The sequence below is a fragment of the Diadema setosum genome, chromosome 7, assembly GCF_964275005.1.
Source record: "Diadema setosum chromosome 7, eeDiaSeto1, whole genome shotgun sequence".
Lineage (NCBI taxonomy): Eukaryota > Metazoa > Echinodermata > Echinoidea > Diadematoida > Diadematidae > Diadema > Diadema setosum.
In genome coordinates, this window is record NC_092691.1 from 23,215,749 (window position 1) to 23,231,094 (window position 15,346).

The 15,346-nt window shown below is 37.8% G+C and overlaps 1 protein-coding gene across 1 annotated transcript in view; it reads left to right on the forward strand.

The window, feature by feature from the left end:
• The first annotated feature begins 2,730 nt into the window (after window positions 1-2,730).
• LOC140231121 (leucine-rich repeat serine/threonine-protein kinase 1-like) overlaps window positions 2,731-15,346 on the forward strand; it is a 94,996-nt gene continuing 82,380 nt past the window's right edge. Inside the window, exon 1 of the mRNA XM_072311273.1 lies at window positions 2,731-3,337. Within this exon, the coding sequence (XP_072167374.1) occupies window positions 3,310-3,337 (28 nt within the window). The 5' untranslated portion in view covers window positions 2,731-3,309. The remainder of the gene's footprint in view (window positions 3,338-15,346) is intronic.

Below are 15,346 nucleotides of genomic sequence, written 5' to 3' on the forward strand. Positions count from 1 at the left end.
TTATGACAGGACATGCAGGCCTACAAACTGGGCAAACCGTAAACTGTTTCTTATTAAACATTTCATCGTAACAAAAACATAGGTGACCAGATATAGGTCCGGTATTAACTCTCCCTCTCTTTTACCATAGAGGTGCTTTTACTCTCTCTCTCTCTCTCCCTCTAGAGCTCTCTCTCTCACACAAACTTTCGCTCTTTGTCATTTTCACTCGCTCTTTCACGCATGCTCTGGCATACACACCACTACGCATACACAAAATGGGTATCCGACTTTAATCCGGCTTTCCAAAAAAGAGGGCGCTATGAAATTGGACATGATCTAGGGCTGCGCTTCTCAACAAGTGACACAAATTTAAGCTCCCATGAATGAGCAGCAATGCCGGCCAAAAAATAAATGAAAAATATTGATAATATGTTTGCGATCTAAGCGTGTTTTCTATTTTGTTTGTTTTTTCTTTAAGTAGGAGCCAAAGTGGGCATAGGACTGGAAAGGGTTAAGAAGGTGATCTAGGGGATTCAACAGAAGTTGCATATGAATAATTCCGGTGATATTCATTAAGTTTTGTGACAACCTGCAGAAAAAAAAAAAACACCAAACGTACACAAAGTGATAAAAAAATCTTATTTGATCTTGATATGTGAACTGAATAGAATCGAGTATAATTTATAAGACTGAATTAAATTGAAATCTATAGTTCATATTCAACGCCAGAATACATATCGATCGGGGCAAGACAGAATAAATATCATCAATTTGCATTTCAAACCAAGGAAATTAATTACTATAGTACACGCAATCATGCATGGATAGGTGAATGATACATGGCCTTTTTTTTTCCATGAATGAAAGAACCAAAGCTTTTAAGCTAATGAGGCAAAATCGAGAAACTGAAATTATTGTGGCGGAACCAGCCAAAATATCATACGCGGGATAACTACAACAATTTTCCTGTAGAATGTTCTTTCAGTGAGAGTGTGTTCAAGTGCGTTTTCCAGGGATTATTTTTCAAATTTTCTTTGTCTGTAGTAAGATAATGAATGGTAGCTTGCCGTAATAGGCCCAACTTGCTGTAACTTTAACAAGATGCATACATAATGTAGAACAAAAATAAAGTGTGCGTCAAACCACCGTTCACCAAAGTTACAGTTCACTGCCCTTCGTTGAATAGAGGTTCTTCTGCGCAGGCGCGGAGATTTACTTGGGGATTCCCCGCCCGTTTTTCTCTGCACAACAAAAGAACTGGCTGGCTTAGTCTTTGCCTCAGGACACTATACATGTGTACCACGGTTACAGCATTAGAAATCAATTGCCTTATATAGTTAGTACGTGTATATCTACTTAGTCTATTTTAATGTTACTAGATTTTTAAGTCAATCTGTAATAATGAACTGCAATATTGTCCACATGACATTTGTTTTAAAAACTTACATTGTCAAAAAGTACATGCATGATGGAAATGCGTACTATGTAGGTCCCACCGAGAAGTGGACTAAACAATTAAAATAAATATTGCTTGGACATCAAAAATCTCCATACAAACTACATATTTTATCGAATGACGATTACCAGCAATTTACTGCTGCAGCTATTAAAACAAATAATGCTACTGAAACTATAACTTCTCCCATTGATACTAATACTTATTTTTTTTTAATACTGCTTTTGATTCCGGGCTATAGGCCTATATGTATAAATAGTGCCCATCTCACGTTCCTAGCAGAAATATTACGTAATGCATCCTTTACACTGCTATATAGTAATTGTCTGTGTTTGTAAATCATAAAGTTATCCAGCTATACTATCTTTGTATCTACCCATCGCGTGTGTGCTGAAGGGGTTTACACCGTGTATTTGTTGTGTGTGTGTCATTTTTGTTTTTTTTTCTCGTCAGTTGTGTCGTTGAGTGGGTACATGAATAACGTAGGTGACTTAAATGTATACCAAGGATGTATGAGAGAACTCATACCTCCTCGGAGTCAATTGTGTATACTGAGTACATGGCTAACTTCAATTCTGACAAATGAGCAGAAGAAAGATGGTTTCTGAGGAAGCAGTGCCGGCGCTAAGGGGGGGGGGGGGGGGGAGATTATTTCCACAGAAGATGCTGGAAAGGTCTGACTTTGGTGGCCCTCACTTTTTTGTCTTTTTTTTTTGTTTTGTTTTTTTCTTTGCAGAAACTATAGCGGGGGTTTTGTGCTGCTTCTCCAGCGATGTTGCTACTGATTTTGGTAGATAAGTGAAAGCAAAATGTAGCTGTCGGGTGAAAACACTATGTATTTTGGGCAATAAGGGCATCTTGCAAATCTATCCAGTACTTCCTATTCAGGGGGAGAAGGAGGTAAAGATCACAGGAGGCGCTCAAGAGTTCGTGGTTATCAGTTCGAGAACAGGCAACGCAAGGTGGTTGCAGTCTTTAGTGTTTCTTACTCCATGACTACGAGCAAGTTGGTAGCACCAGGGAGGTGAGACAGGTAGCACACAGTCTAGTCACAGAACTGTGAGTCTAGTCCACTGGTGGTCGCACGATTGATCAGCTACTAGTGTATGATGGCCTGCTCGCGCGACGTCGTTGTTTATTACATGTACTTTGCCATACTTCGCGCAGCGGCTGTCTGACCTGGCAGCAAGCTCAGTGACAAGCGGTATTCTACTATAAAAGCATGAATGAGGTGTTGACTCAACAGATGAAACAACGTCAGTTTCACACCGCAATCTCTGGTTTTCCATTTTATGCCTGTTTATCCCAGTGACGGGAAAATATCAATCAGTTTTGAACAAGTTGTGATGGTCGTGACATGACACTGAGTACTTCGGTAAATCGAGGGAAGCAGGCGTAACAGTTAGACAGCTAGCAAGATCCGAGATCCGAGGTCAGCCATGCCCATGGCCACCAGCAACGTATCATCTGAAAACAGTTTCGCCATCAAAAGGTGCAGCGTGGATGTTTCTGATAGACAGCATCCACACCGAAAGAGCAACATCGCCGCGTCGATCGTTGTTTGTGCGTGACTTCCTCTTCTGCTGCAGTTCGCAAAAATATCGCGTTGTATCCCGTTAGTATCCCATTATTTCTTTCAAGCTCCCCAGTCGGTCTTCGACAGTTGAACAAAGACAGAGTGAAATAATGTCGGTGATGAACACATCAAAATCGCTGTGACCATAGTATTTTCTGTAGTTAGTTTAGAAGACCGTCGCGGCGGCCGAAGTCGGGACGATGAAAGAGTTCTCTCATGTCGTCCGGACAGTCATCATTTCGCATCATCACAGATTTCATCTCTGCGAGGAAGGAGAACCCTAATAAAAGCGCAAATGGATGTAAGCAATGACAAATGGCATGGTACGTATCTTATCAACCACACTACTCTTAGCAGAACTGTCGGAATTGTTACTGATTTTTTGCTGTCTGAACTGCATCAATGATTGTAGTCTTTTTTTCTTTTTCCTTTTTTGGTCTTACGGTCTTATCTACAGACAGACAGAACAACCTTTCACTCAGCATTAAAAACTGCTTCAGCGCGTGTCCAGATGGCCCTGCCATTTTTATCCCAGCATTGTCAAATATTCAATAGGCTTGTACTGAATGGAGAAGTGTACACGCGTACGTCACATTCACTTCGGGATCAGAGTCAATATTTTCGAGTGTCTTTAATTTTGCGAATAGCACCTGACTCGCAAAATTCGTGAAAATAAAAACCTCGTGAAATATTCGGCGTATACAGTAAATCGCATATGCACTTTGTCCACAGATAGGCCTGTAGGCCTAATCACTTAGCTTGGCACGGACCCAATTTGGCAGGACGTTTAATGCAGGACTTTCTGTTTTACAATTCTAGTTGTTTCTACGTCCGAGATCGTCCAGTCTACTGTGATTTCTGTTCAAACTATTGCCATGGACTGCAAAGTTTTAGGCAAATGTTCCAGCATGCATACCTAAAGTAGCAATAATGCCACAGCCAATCATTCTAGGACTTCTTTAATTCAAGCACTTTAGATAAGGCTGACGACCACTAGGGCCCGGCAGGGGTGTATCCAGGATTTTTTCTGGGGGGGTCGTGATCATAAATTTTTGGACCTTTTTGCAATGAAAGATAGAATGCAAAGAAAATATGGAAAGGCGCATGCGCACGCCTTCGAATGTCCCTGATAATACTAGCTATAGGCCACATACAGGAATATATATATATATATATATACTGTATAGTAGCCCTACTACATATCGACCACCCTTATTGAAACCGACCGCGTATAATTCGTGCACTGAACACTTAGTACGCACTTTTCTGCGCGCAGAGCACATAAAAATGGATAGGCTTTGAATGTAGATTAGGATGGTGTGGGAAAACGCGATAATTCACTGTTCATTAATGGTTTTAATCAAGGACAAAATTTCGAATGAATATTTTCACCGAATCATAATGACAGCACAATGTAATGTCTATGGAAGTTTCTAAAAGGCTTCTAAAGAGCTTCGTACAACACGGTGTTCAATACAACTCGGTTTACGTGCATTGTCAATGCAAAATCAGCGGTCGATCCTAAAAACGCGATTTACCTCGGGGAGCTGAAACGAGGCCACGCAAGTTCGTCGGCGATATTTTTGCACTGAAACTTCGAATCGAAAAGGGAACAACGGCATTTGATAGAGCTGGATTTTCTCAATCACGTAGGTCAAGTTTTTTACGTGAATTTCAGTGTTAAATATTCTTATCAAGCAAATAAACATTAGGCGGTCGATTAGTAGTAGGTCCAACCCTATATATTTTTTTTTGGGGGGGGGGAGGGGGCAAGAGTATGTTCAATATTTATGGAAAACACTGAAGCGAGGGAGCAGATGAGCAGGATGAGTGTGTGGCCCACATGACGGATATTTTTCATTTTTAGAACTGAAATTCAATAATCTGGTGCACTTTTTGGTGGGAAATACTTGGAAAATTGTTTATCAAAAAGCAAGAAATATATTCAAGAATAATCAAGGGGGCTGTCACCATTTTTTCCAATCTGTGTGCGTCTTCACTGTGTGCTAAGTCAGGGGAGATGGACAGAAGGGGAGGGTGTGGGAGGGAGTGTCCCCCTCTCACACAGGGAGCTTTTGCATTTTTAGAACTGGAATTCAACGATCTGGTGCATACTTTTGGGGTTAATATTCAATCAAAAAGTAAGAAAAATTAATATTTACAAGAACGATGTGAAGGGCTAAATTGTGGTGTCTGACACATTTTTCTTTACACCATGTCTGCATCCTTTCACTGTGTACTATGAAAGTCTATGGAGATGGACCGAAGGGGGAGGGTGTGGGCCTGCACAAAGGAGATATTTCATTTTTTTAACTGAAATTGAACGATCTGGTGCACTCTTATTTGGGGAAAGGCCCTCAAAAAAAAAAATTGTATTTTGCAAAAATGTGGACCTTCTGAAATTTTGGGGGGGTCGTACGACCCTCACGACCCCCCCCCCCCCCTTGCATACACCCATGCGCGGATAAGCCTAGTCTAGGAAGGGTTGTGGAAGCAGATTCTGTCATTTCGACATCCTGTCCACATCAGACGTGGAAAAAATGTGCAAATCAGCTTGTCCTGGGACATTCCCAGGAATCTCTACGGACTGACTGCAGACATTTCTAGGAGTGTCCGAGGAATCACTCAGGATATACAGCTGTACCCTGGGATATAATGCTAATCGTAGGCTGACAGTGCGGACACATCTAGGATTACACCAGGAGTGGTAAAATCATGCACGAAGACAATCAGGATGATTTGCCGACAACATGAGTAAGATATGCGCACAAAGGAAGTGGGGCAAGGTTGTAAATTGGGGGCTGACTTTTGATTTTTCTCATTTGACTGCTAGCCATCATGGAGGTCACACCAGCCGAAATTCACTTTGCCTCAAGCTGTGAGAATGCTTAGGTAGCACATTCATCCTGGTCCCCTTTGAATGGGTTAGGATGGTCAAATTCGAACAAGTTTAATAGTTTTACAAGCTTAGAACTTAATACAATGACATTTAAAAACATGTATAAAGATTAAGAAAAAAAAGATTTTGAGTTTTGACCTAGTTCCACTTTTGTGGGTTTTGAGCTGGGCAGTCACATTTGAAATGAATAAGACGATGTACTATGTAATGGCAAATCCCTCAAATGAAAATGATTTCTGATAAGAACAAAAATTTTTTTCAAAAGTTTACTCAGAGCAGAGGAGGCTGCTTCCTCTTCTTCCTAGTTCCAAAGTATGCACTGCCTTCTGTTCTGCCTTCATTGGGCGCTGGGAAATGCTGACATTTACCTATTCGTCATCAGAGGAAGACGGTTAGACTGCTGGGTTAGGATGGGGATGTTACCCCTCCCCCTTCATTGTGTTTTTATGTTTTATAGGTGTAATACTGTATTAATTTTTCACCTTCAAAATCCTCTCACTCGTAAGAATCTATTGATTCTTTTGTGTCTCAACCACAATGGCATTCGTGGCTCCGTGCACTTGCATTTTTCGATCCCCATAGGCACTGCACTGTCCTAAAACATTCCGGGTGTCTTCTGCTTTCATTTGCGAAACTGCCAGCACCGCAGGATTCTTTCGCTCCTTCCATTTGCAGAAGGGGCGGAAGTCTTACAGAACAGTTGGGATGTCCTGGTGATGTCCTCGCTACGAGTTGCCGAAGGTGTCAGGAAGTTCATTTCCGCGTCCAACTTTTGGTCTCGATCAAAATTGAAATGTTTCTTTCTCCCGAAGGTGCAGAAATGCCCGGTCATGTTCAGGAGAGTGAACAGATTCTTTCAAGAACGTGCGAAGGGGTTGCCAAATGAGTGCAGAATTACTGAATTTGCTCTCTGCGTCTTGTCTGCCCTAGTGGACGCCCGGTCTTAAGAGGCTTACCATATATGTTTCCTTCGAAATCTAAACAAACATAACATGAAAATTATTTTAATCTTCAGTGTCACAACTCTTTCTGTTCTCTGTGAACATATTACACGCTGGAATGGATCCCTGAAAAGAGAAGTTTGTGATGAACAGCTCTAAAATTAATGGTTTCTCCAACCCTCAAGTTTGGGGCCTTTGTAATGCTGCATTTTACTAGTAATGATCGAAGTGTAATTCAAGATAGATTTCCTCATGGGCATTTCCACAGTAAAACGGCACATCGCTTTATTTTCTGTTTCCAATGTGCATTACACCCCCTATCCAATGCCATCTTTTTGAACACTTTAATGAGAGATAATTAACTTTGCCCAAAATTGCTTCAAAGAAGCAGTCCATTAGAATTTTTGCCATTTACAATGAAAATTTGGGGGTCATGTGAGCAATGCTTGACAGACATCTGTGTACTAATAAAAGTAGGTCAAGTATTGAATACTCGTTAAAACTTTTTTTTTCTTCACATGAATGGCCTAATATTGTTTGAAAATATGATAACAATTAAAATTAAATTGGCCATTGTGTTTTATACCATTTATAGAGTTAGTGTGTAATGTATGCAACATGGACAGACAAAACTATTGCAGTTTATCTTTAACTTTTAAAGGATACTTGGATATTTTCTCACTCTGCGGAGTAAGATGAATTTCACATTATTATTATTTTCTTAATGATTTTGTGGAATCAAGACATTACATAGTAGTACATAGCAACAAGCAAAAATATTTCCATGCATTTCTTTTTGCGCCAGCTTTTGGTAAAAATTTCCATACTGCCAAAGTGTGCACTTTTAGTAGTTGTTAGCCTACTTAGTCAACATTTGAAGGAGGGATTATAGTTGCAACCACTATTGGAGAATGATAGGAGTGAGGATAAAATGCATGCATTGGATCATAAGTTTCTATTTGTTGACCAGGTTGCTCGAGGTAGTCATTTATTTTCTTGGAAGAAGTGTTAATTATTAGTGTTATGTCATGCTCTTTTTTAGTCAATATGTGAAGAACATAATGTACGTTAGCAAAGAAAAGCTAATCGCTGTTTACTGCGTGATGTGTTCAGAGTCCGCGCATATCTATTTGAAGAACTATACTGCCAAAATTGAAACAGAAAAAAAAAGCATCTAGTTTGTCAAGAGAATAAATCCTCATTAACTCATCAAGTTGAAAAAAAGTTTTGCAGCATAACTTATCATCTTGTGGGCAATTCCACGACATCTAGGACACAGATGCCAAAAATTCAAAATGATGTTTGTTTCAAACACCATACATTTTCAGACAATACTTGAGTTGAAGTTTTAAGAATCATGTTTTTCAATGAAGGTGGCCATTTTGATTTTCAAAATGGCTGTCAAAATATGCCTATAACTCATTGGTGAGAAAGAGTGCATTGTCACATAACTTACTCTCTGTATATCCACTTTACTAGTACTCTAAACAACAATCTTTTATATGTATGCACTTACCAGAGAAGTCTTTTACCACATGATAGATACAAATGCTGGTTGCTTTAAAGAATTTGATAAAAACTTCTAGTTAGTTTCACCATGATGGATGAAACATCAGTTACCAAAAAACAAGGATTTTTTAACTTTATTCATGAAAGAAAGTGAGCTGTATGATGTGACTTGGGATTTCTAATGTATGCCTAGATGCCTTCCTTTCAATACCAGAAATAAGGATACTTGGCATACTGGTGAGTCAAAATGGACACTTCAAAAGGTGTAACGTCAGTTACCAAAACGTCATATACAAGTATGTTACGTCAGTTACCATGACAGTAATTGCAAATGAGGCAAATTTTTTGACCTTTGGCTATTTCAATACCTCTGATTTTAGTAAGTCAAAGGTTATCAACAAAGAGAAGCAATCTCATTCATTAATTAGGGAATGATGTCATCACTACATGTATGTTTATGTCCATGGATACATTTTTTTTTTCATTTTATTTCATTTATTCATTTATCATTATTATTAATATTATTTTTTGCTTGAGCTTTTGATTTCAGTTCAGCTTAGTTTAAAGGTTAAATTATCTGGAAGTTTAGGTTTATCACATGTAGTGTATGCACTTAATTAATTACCAGTACTATACAGTACATTCACAGTCCTACAGGATGATAAAGCTAACAAAGTTTGGAGGCCTAATCAGTAATGTGATTGCATGGTAACCACCTTTTCTATTAAAAGCTTAATAGACTTAATGAGAGTGTACAGCTGTATACCAATAGTTTTGTAATCTTCATATAATGATTGTTTTTACTAGCATTTTTCTTCTTTTTTTTCTGGAAGCTCAGTGAAGTTTCTTCCTCAAGGCAAATGCACAAACAGATATATTTCATCGCTGGCACTTGTGTTAAGTAAATGTCCGGTTTAGTTAATTAGGGTGCATCTTGTATTACGGTACATACAGGCATGTACTGTCATTACTGTTTGAAACTTACCACTGATGTTGCTCAAAGTGAAAGGTGATTCTGGGGTAAAAACTGTTCAGATTTGTTGGTTACCTTGTTTCATTCATGCGGGGACATTTTGCAATACATGATGATTATGAACAGGAAGATTCATTTACAGGCATGTTGATTTTAGAATTCCTTCATTGCAAAGTCCTATTTCTTGGTATCTGGGGTGTATTTGCAAGCCTTGATATACCTGTGAAAAGGAAAAGAGAAACAATTATACAACTGTATTTCTTCAAGCGAGGAACAAAATAAATCCCTTTTGACAAAAAAAAAACCAACAACCAAACAAACAAAGGAAAAAAAAAACCCATAATGTTTCTTTAAAAGTTGAGAATCAAAGTTTGCAACTCTTCTTAATGTTTGGGTCTTGGCATATTCACAGAAAAATATTAAAAGTGTAGCACTATCAATTTGAATTAATTGATGATGGAGATCAAATTTTTATTTGTGGCCCTAACAATGCCTTGAAGAAGGAGTAAAATAAGATAAAGAAAAGAAGAAATATATCACAGTGGATTTCATACATGCATATTTATGAGTTAATATTTGTATGTGTTTTTTCCCCCATGACCTGAAAGATGATTTTTTTTTCACACACAAAAATATCTGTGTTTTGTGTAGTACTGAAGGGTATTATGGGTGGAGCACTCTAGAAACTTTTTCCTGTTCATTTTTTTTAAATCTTCTAAATTCATGTCAATATTTGTACTTGGGACCACTGATTCTAAATGCCTAGCTGTGTAATTATAACTGGTGAATAAGCAGTCAATCTGAAGAGAAATGTCAAGAAATATCCTCTGGTGCATTTACGTTATTTCTGCTCAACTGTACTGGGGCATGCGGGGGGGGGGGGGGGGGGGGGGGGAGCTTGCCCCCCGAAGGGCCCCACCCCATTTCTGTCTTTAAATTTAGTTTTAATTTGTTGCCAAGTAAATGCCTGTTACTGTTACTGGTATACTGCAGCAGTATAATAACCTGTTATAACTAGTTCTCTGTAAACCCCATAGCAAAAGTACATTGTGTAATGTCAGTGACTGACATGTTTACGACTAAGTTTTCATAGAACACAAAGAAAATGGACTAATGTTTCATTTCATTTGTGTATTTGTAAGTGATGAACCAAGGTATGATTCCATATCAAACAAATCACTCTGAGAGGTCAGAATTATAAAATATCACAAAGCTATTTTCAATCATGATTTTGCCTGTGTAAACCCTATGGCAAATGAAAGCGTAACGTCAGTTACATAACGTTAGTTACCGTCATGCCTTCACTGAAATTGGCATGGTGCTAAAACGAATATCTAAAGTGCATGTTATTTTGCACACCTGTTCCTAAGAACCTAGGTATATTGTCAAAATAAACACATAAAGTTTACAAGTCAGGGACATGAGATATTTCAATTTAAATCTACACCATAAATTGCCATGTCCCTTTTCCGTAATGTCAGTTACCGACACATTTTCACTTGCTATGAGATAAGAAATGCAGTTTGAGAGAAACACTTTCCACCTATTTCTTCACTCTCATGAACTCATTCATCAATGCTAATTACAAGCCTCAGATGTTTTCATTCACAAAACTACAACGTAAACAATTTCATGAAAATCCTTATGTGTAACGTCAGTTAACGTGGAATTGCCCTTGTCAGCAGTAAACTAACACCTTCGAATTTCACTGTCTTGATGATTTGAGAAATAGTATGTGTACACATAGATGGAACTGGTTACGTGGATTCATTAAAAATAAAAAATGAAAAATACACATTTTAGAGAGAAACACACAAAAACTTTTATTTTCTAAGTTATGTTTCCAACTTGAAAATTCTGCATCAAAAACAAACCATTCAATATCGACAGACACCAATGATCATATGTCAAATAAAAGAAAATGCTTCATACTTTAAATAACCGTTAAAAAAAGAGGGGAAAAAAGAGAAAAGGTAACAATGAATGGTTTAAAAAAAATGGAATAAAAATCAATGTTTAACCAAACCACAGAAATGCAGTTGGAGAACTTGCTTGGTCATCTTCATCTTCTAATTGTTTTTATGATAGGTAAATTCTGCAAAATATGGCATGAAAAGCACATTTATTCATGAGATTGTGATAATAGGTGTCAAATAGTTTTTATTCTACCAAAGGCATCAATGAAATTTTGTGGAGTCTTAATCAATCTTCAAACTGTGAAAAAAAAAAATTAAAATGCAAATAACGAATTGAAATTAGTGGAAGTGACAAGTCTAGAACATGATACAAGAGCAGAGGTTAGTGAATTGAGATTTTGTGATACGTGCAATATTCATTTGTTTGTGATGCCGAGAGAGAAGATAGCTGATATGGCCCATCAGTACCTGGTACAACATATTTTTATTCTATTATTATCAAATGGCAGAGATATTTGATTACAATCACGATCAAAACTGTGGCAACATATTAAGAGACGGGGCAATCAATTGATTATGAATATGAAATGTGTTCAAAGTTTGATTCATGGAAACATTAATGTCATGAAACTCTCCCAGGTGCGTATATGTTTTCCTTTTAAACCCTGGAAGATATGCATCTTATCATATCCTACAACTTATGATAATAGAGAGGAGCCATATCCACTCTTAAAATGTAAACAGTGGCAAATTAGTAGAGTTGTGACATATCGTAGCATTCTACAACAAGCTAACTTCATGAATTAAAATAGTGTGTCACACATTTGCAAATATTTGTCCTCAGAATCTAATCTAGTTTCTCCGAAGGAGCACAATTTTACATCAAAATGCTGAGTAAATATTGACTTCTTATATCCATGCTTGAGATTTTACTGATAGATAGAAAAGGTTTGCAGAGAACACTGTGGCATCGATCAAAGTAAATCAAGCTGAGTCACGGCGAGTGTGCAACCGGTTGTATTTCATTCTATAGGTCATCATGTATACAAGTGGTATAACCCAGTCATTAAACAGGGACAACAACGATGACGAAAACAACAACAACAACAGCAGCAGCAACACCACCAACAACAACAACAACAATAACAACAACAAAACAACAACATTTTGACACTTCTTATGCTGTTTCAAATAATTATGCATCGGCTGGTTAATCTACTTTTCTTTTTTCAATTTTTTTTTTTTTTTTTGCCAGATGGCAACAAAAATAAGGAAGATGTGCATGGGGTAAGTCTGTCAAATATTGATTGGTCCATTCTTGAAATTGACATCTCCTAATCTTCAGCTCTATGTGCGCCATGGTACTGTCCCCTGTGTGCCACGATTACTTTGAGACCACAATGAATGAAGGCTGTGAGAAATTAATTAATATTCTGTGTACTTAGCATGTGATTTGTTGACCTTGCTGATATTGACTTTATGTGTACTTTTTGTAAATATTGTAAATATGTTGTTTACCTGTTGGTTTACATCCAATAAAAAGTAAAAGAAAAAATAATAATAATAAGCGGATATAATAAGCGGGGAAAAAAATTTTTCTGTTTTTCAAAGCCACATAACTTTTTCTAGAAATGTTTATGCTAGGCTTGCAGTAAGAAAGCAAAGTTTGTAGAGAAAATTGCAAGAGCTCTTCTGTGGTGTAACTCTTGTGACAAAACTATATATGACCCGCTGCAACAAAAGGATCCGAAAGTCAGGGAGGTTGATTTTCTGAAAATGACATGACATTATTTCCTTTCTCTACAGCTTTAATTTCATATATAACACGACTCGTGAAAGTAATTGGTTGTGGAGATAATGATGATTTTATGAGACCATGCTGAGTTGTCTAGGAAATTAGCGTTTAGAGAAAACCGCCTTCAAAGTTTTCTTTGCGACGCAATCATGATCAAGGGGAGGTATTCCAGTTTTCGTCGCTTGACAATAGAAGGTTCTCTCATAGCAACCTCCATGATGTTTATTCAAGCTTAGTGCAAGTGGTCTACGCACAACCAATCAGTAACCAGGATGCCATGCACTGGCCAATAAGATCACTCCCTTGTTGCTAGGGGCTGAGTCTATTTGCAACACTAAATCCAAATCTTTGGACATGTTACTGTGCTGTTGAAAGCCAGAAAATCATGGCCCAGAAAAATGCTTATTTCTTGCCTTTCCTTTGATCATTTAGCTTCTAAATTTCGGCAGATGATAGATGAAACATTAGAATACAAAGGTATGCCAACAACAGAAATTTGATGGATTTGACTGATTTTGATGATCTGACTTCAAACTCGATTTTCTCGGCTCAGCCGTCAGTGACTTTAGGATCCTTTTGTTGTGGCAGGTCACATATTTCTTGCAAATGGCCAGTATGAAGCTGCATTATTGTCTAGGTGTGGGAGACAGGACTTTTACAGAGACAACAGTGACAGAAATAAGAATTTACTTGAAAAACCTGTGTGGAACACCACTATGCAATCACCACACAACGCAAGCTACGTATTATCTGTGTGAGGAATAGTATTGCGAGTGACGCTTTCATTGTACTGTGGCATTTGCCGATTCATTGATCGATTTTGGGTTGTGCATATGAGCAAAATACATTGTATGCGAACTTGGCAAGCTGCCGACTGAGTCGGGCGTTTGAACATGGCACATAAAGAGTTAATGGCAGGATTGCCACTTTCCTGTTAACAATTGCATTGCCACAAACTGCATCATGGATTTAACCCATTAAGCCTGCCTGTGGCAAATAGGCATGCCACCTGTATTCATTAGAGTGGACATTGTCTTCTCTTGGATGCAGTGAGTTAAATGGACCATTACAAGGTGCTACATAACTTTTTGTTACCACTTGCCCAGTTGGGCAAGCAGATTTTCAAATTGTTGCAGAACACTTGCCCGAACATGAATTTTACTTGCCCGAAAAGAAAGTCTAAAGGTATAAGAAAACGATATTGAAAATCACTTATAAAGCCAAGGGCTTGATAAAACCCAATCATTTTAATAAACAGCACATGTGGGGATAACTATATATGATACACAGCCCAGTCGCTATAGCTCCACATGGGGTCTGGTCAGGCTAATGTGGGGAGTAACAAACTTGGTTTGAAAGTGTTGGTGTTGGATTAGTGGGACTTTTTCACCTAAGTGTTGGGATGTAAAGATGGCTTCAAAACTTTTTGCTAGCCCAATTCGGCAAGCATTTTTGCTAATTGTTCCAAAACACTTGCCGGACTTTGATTTTTACTTGCCCCTGGCAATCAGGCAAGTGCTTATGTAGCACCCTGCATTAGGTTTTGCATCTTCATCATGAATCATAAGGTTAATGATTCATAATTAATCAATTGAGAGATCATAATTGATTGGATGGCAACGTTTTCACTGACCCTTGATGGATTGAGGTTTTGTTTTCCTTCCATTTCTTATTTAGGGCTGCCAACACAGTGTCAGTTTGAAGAACCCCTTTTTGTGATAATATATTTGTTTAAGTTTATGTATGTAGTCTATTCATTGTATCGGTGGCTTCATACACGTGTAGTACTTACTCGACATTGGAGGTTATTTTCAACGTCTTGTCACCTTTTTTCTTTTTTTGTGTGTTTTATTCATTTTTTTTTTGTTATCATTACAAATCATTTGTAATTCATTTGATCATGTTTGTGATATGATTTAATAAAACATAAAAAAAAAACTTTGGGGGAATAAATGCTTATGTTATGATGCATTTGGAACTATGATACTGTGTGCTACACTTGTTGCTTATATAGCATCCTATTCTTCTAAGCAGTGGCAGTCTCACTTAAATTTGTAGCTAAGATACAAAATTTAGTTAATGCCATTTGCTAAAAGGGATAACAGTCACATGTAAGGAGCATTGTGATAAGTTATTGATTGAGCAAGAATCTTTGACATTTTTCAGTGAAGCAGATTTTAGCACTTGGAAAGTCATTAGAAAGGGGTTCTGGGATCAAGAAATTTTGTTCATCGACATCAGGTGTTTTATTGTATCAGTAGCTAAAATAATAAAAAAAGGGATTTATTTCATTTTGGAC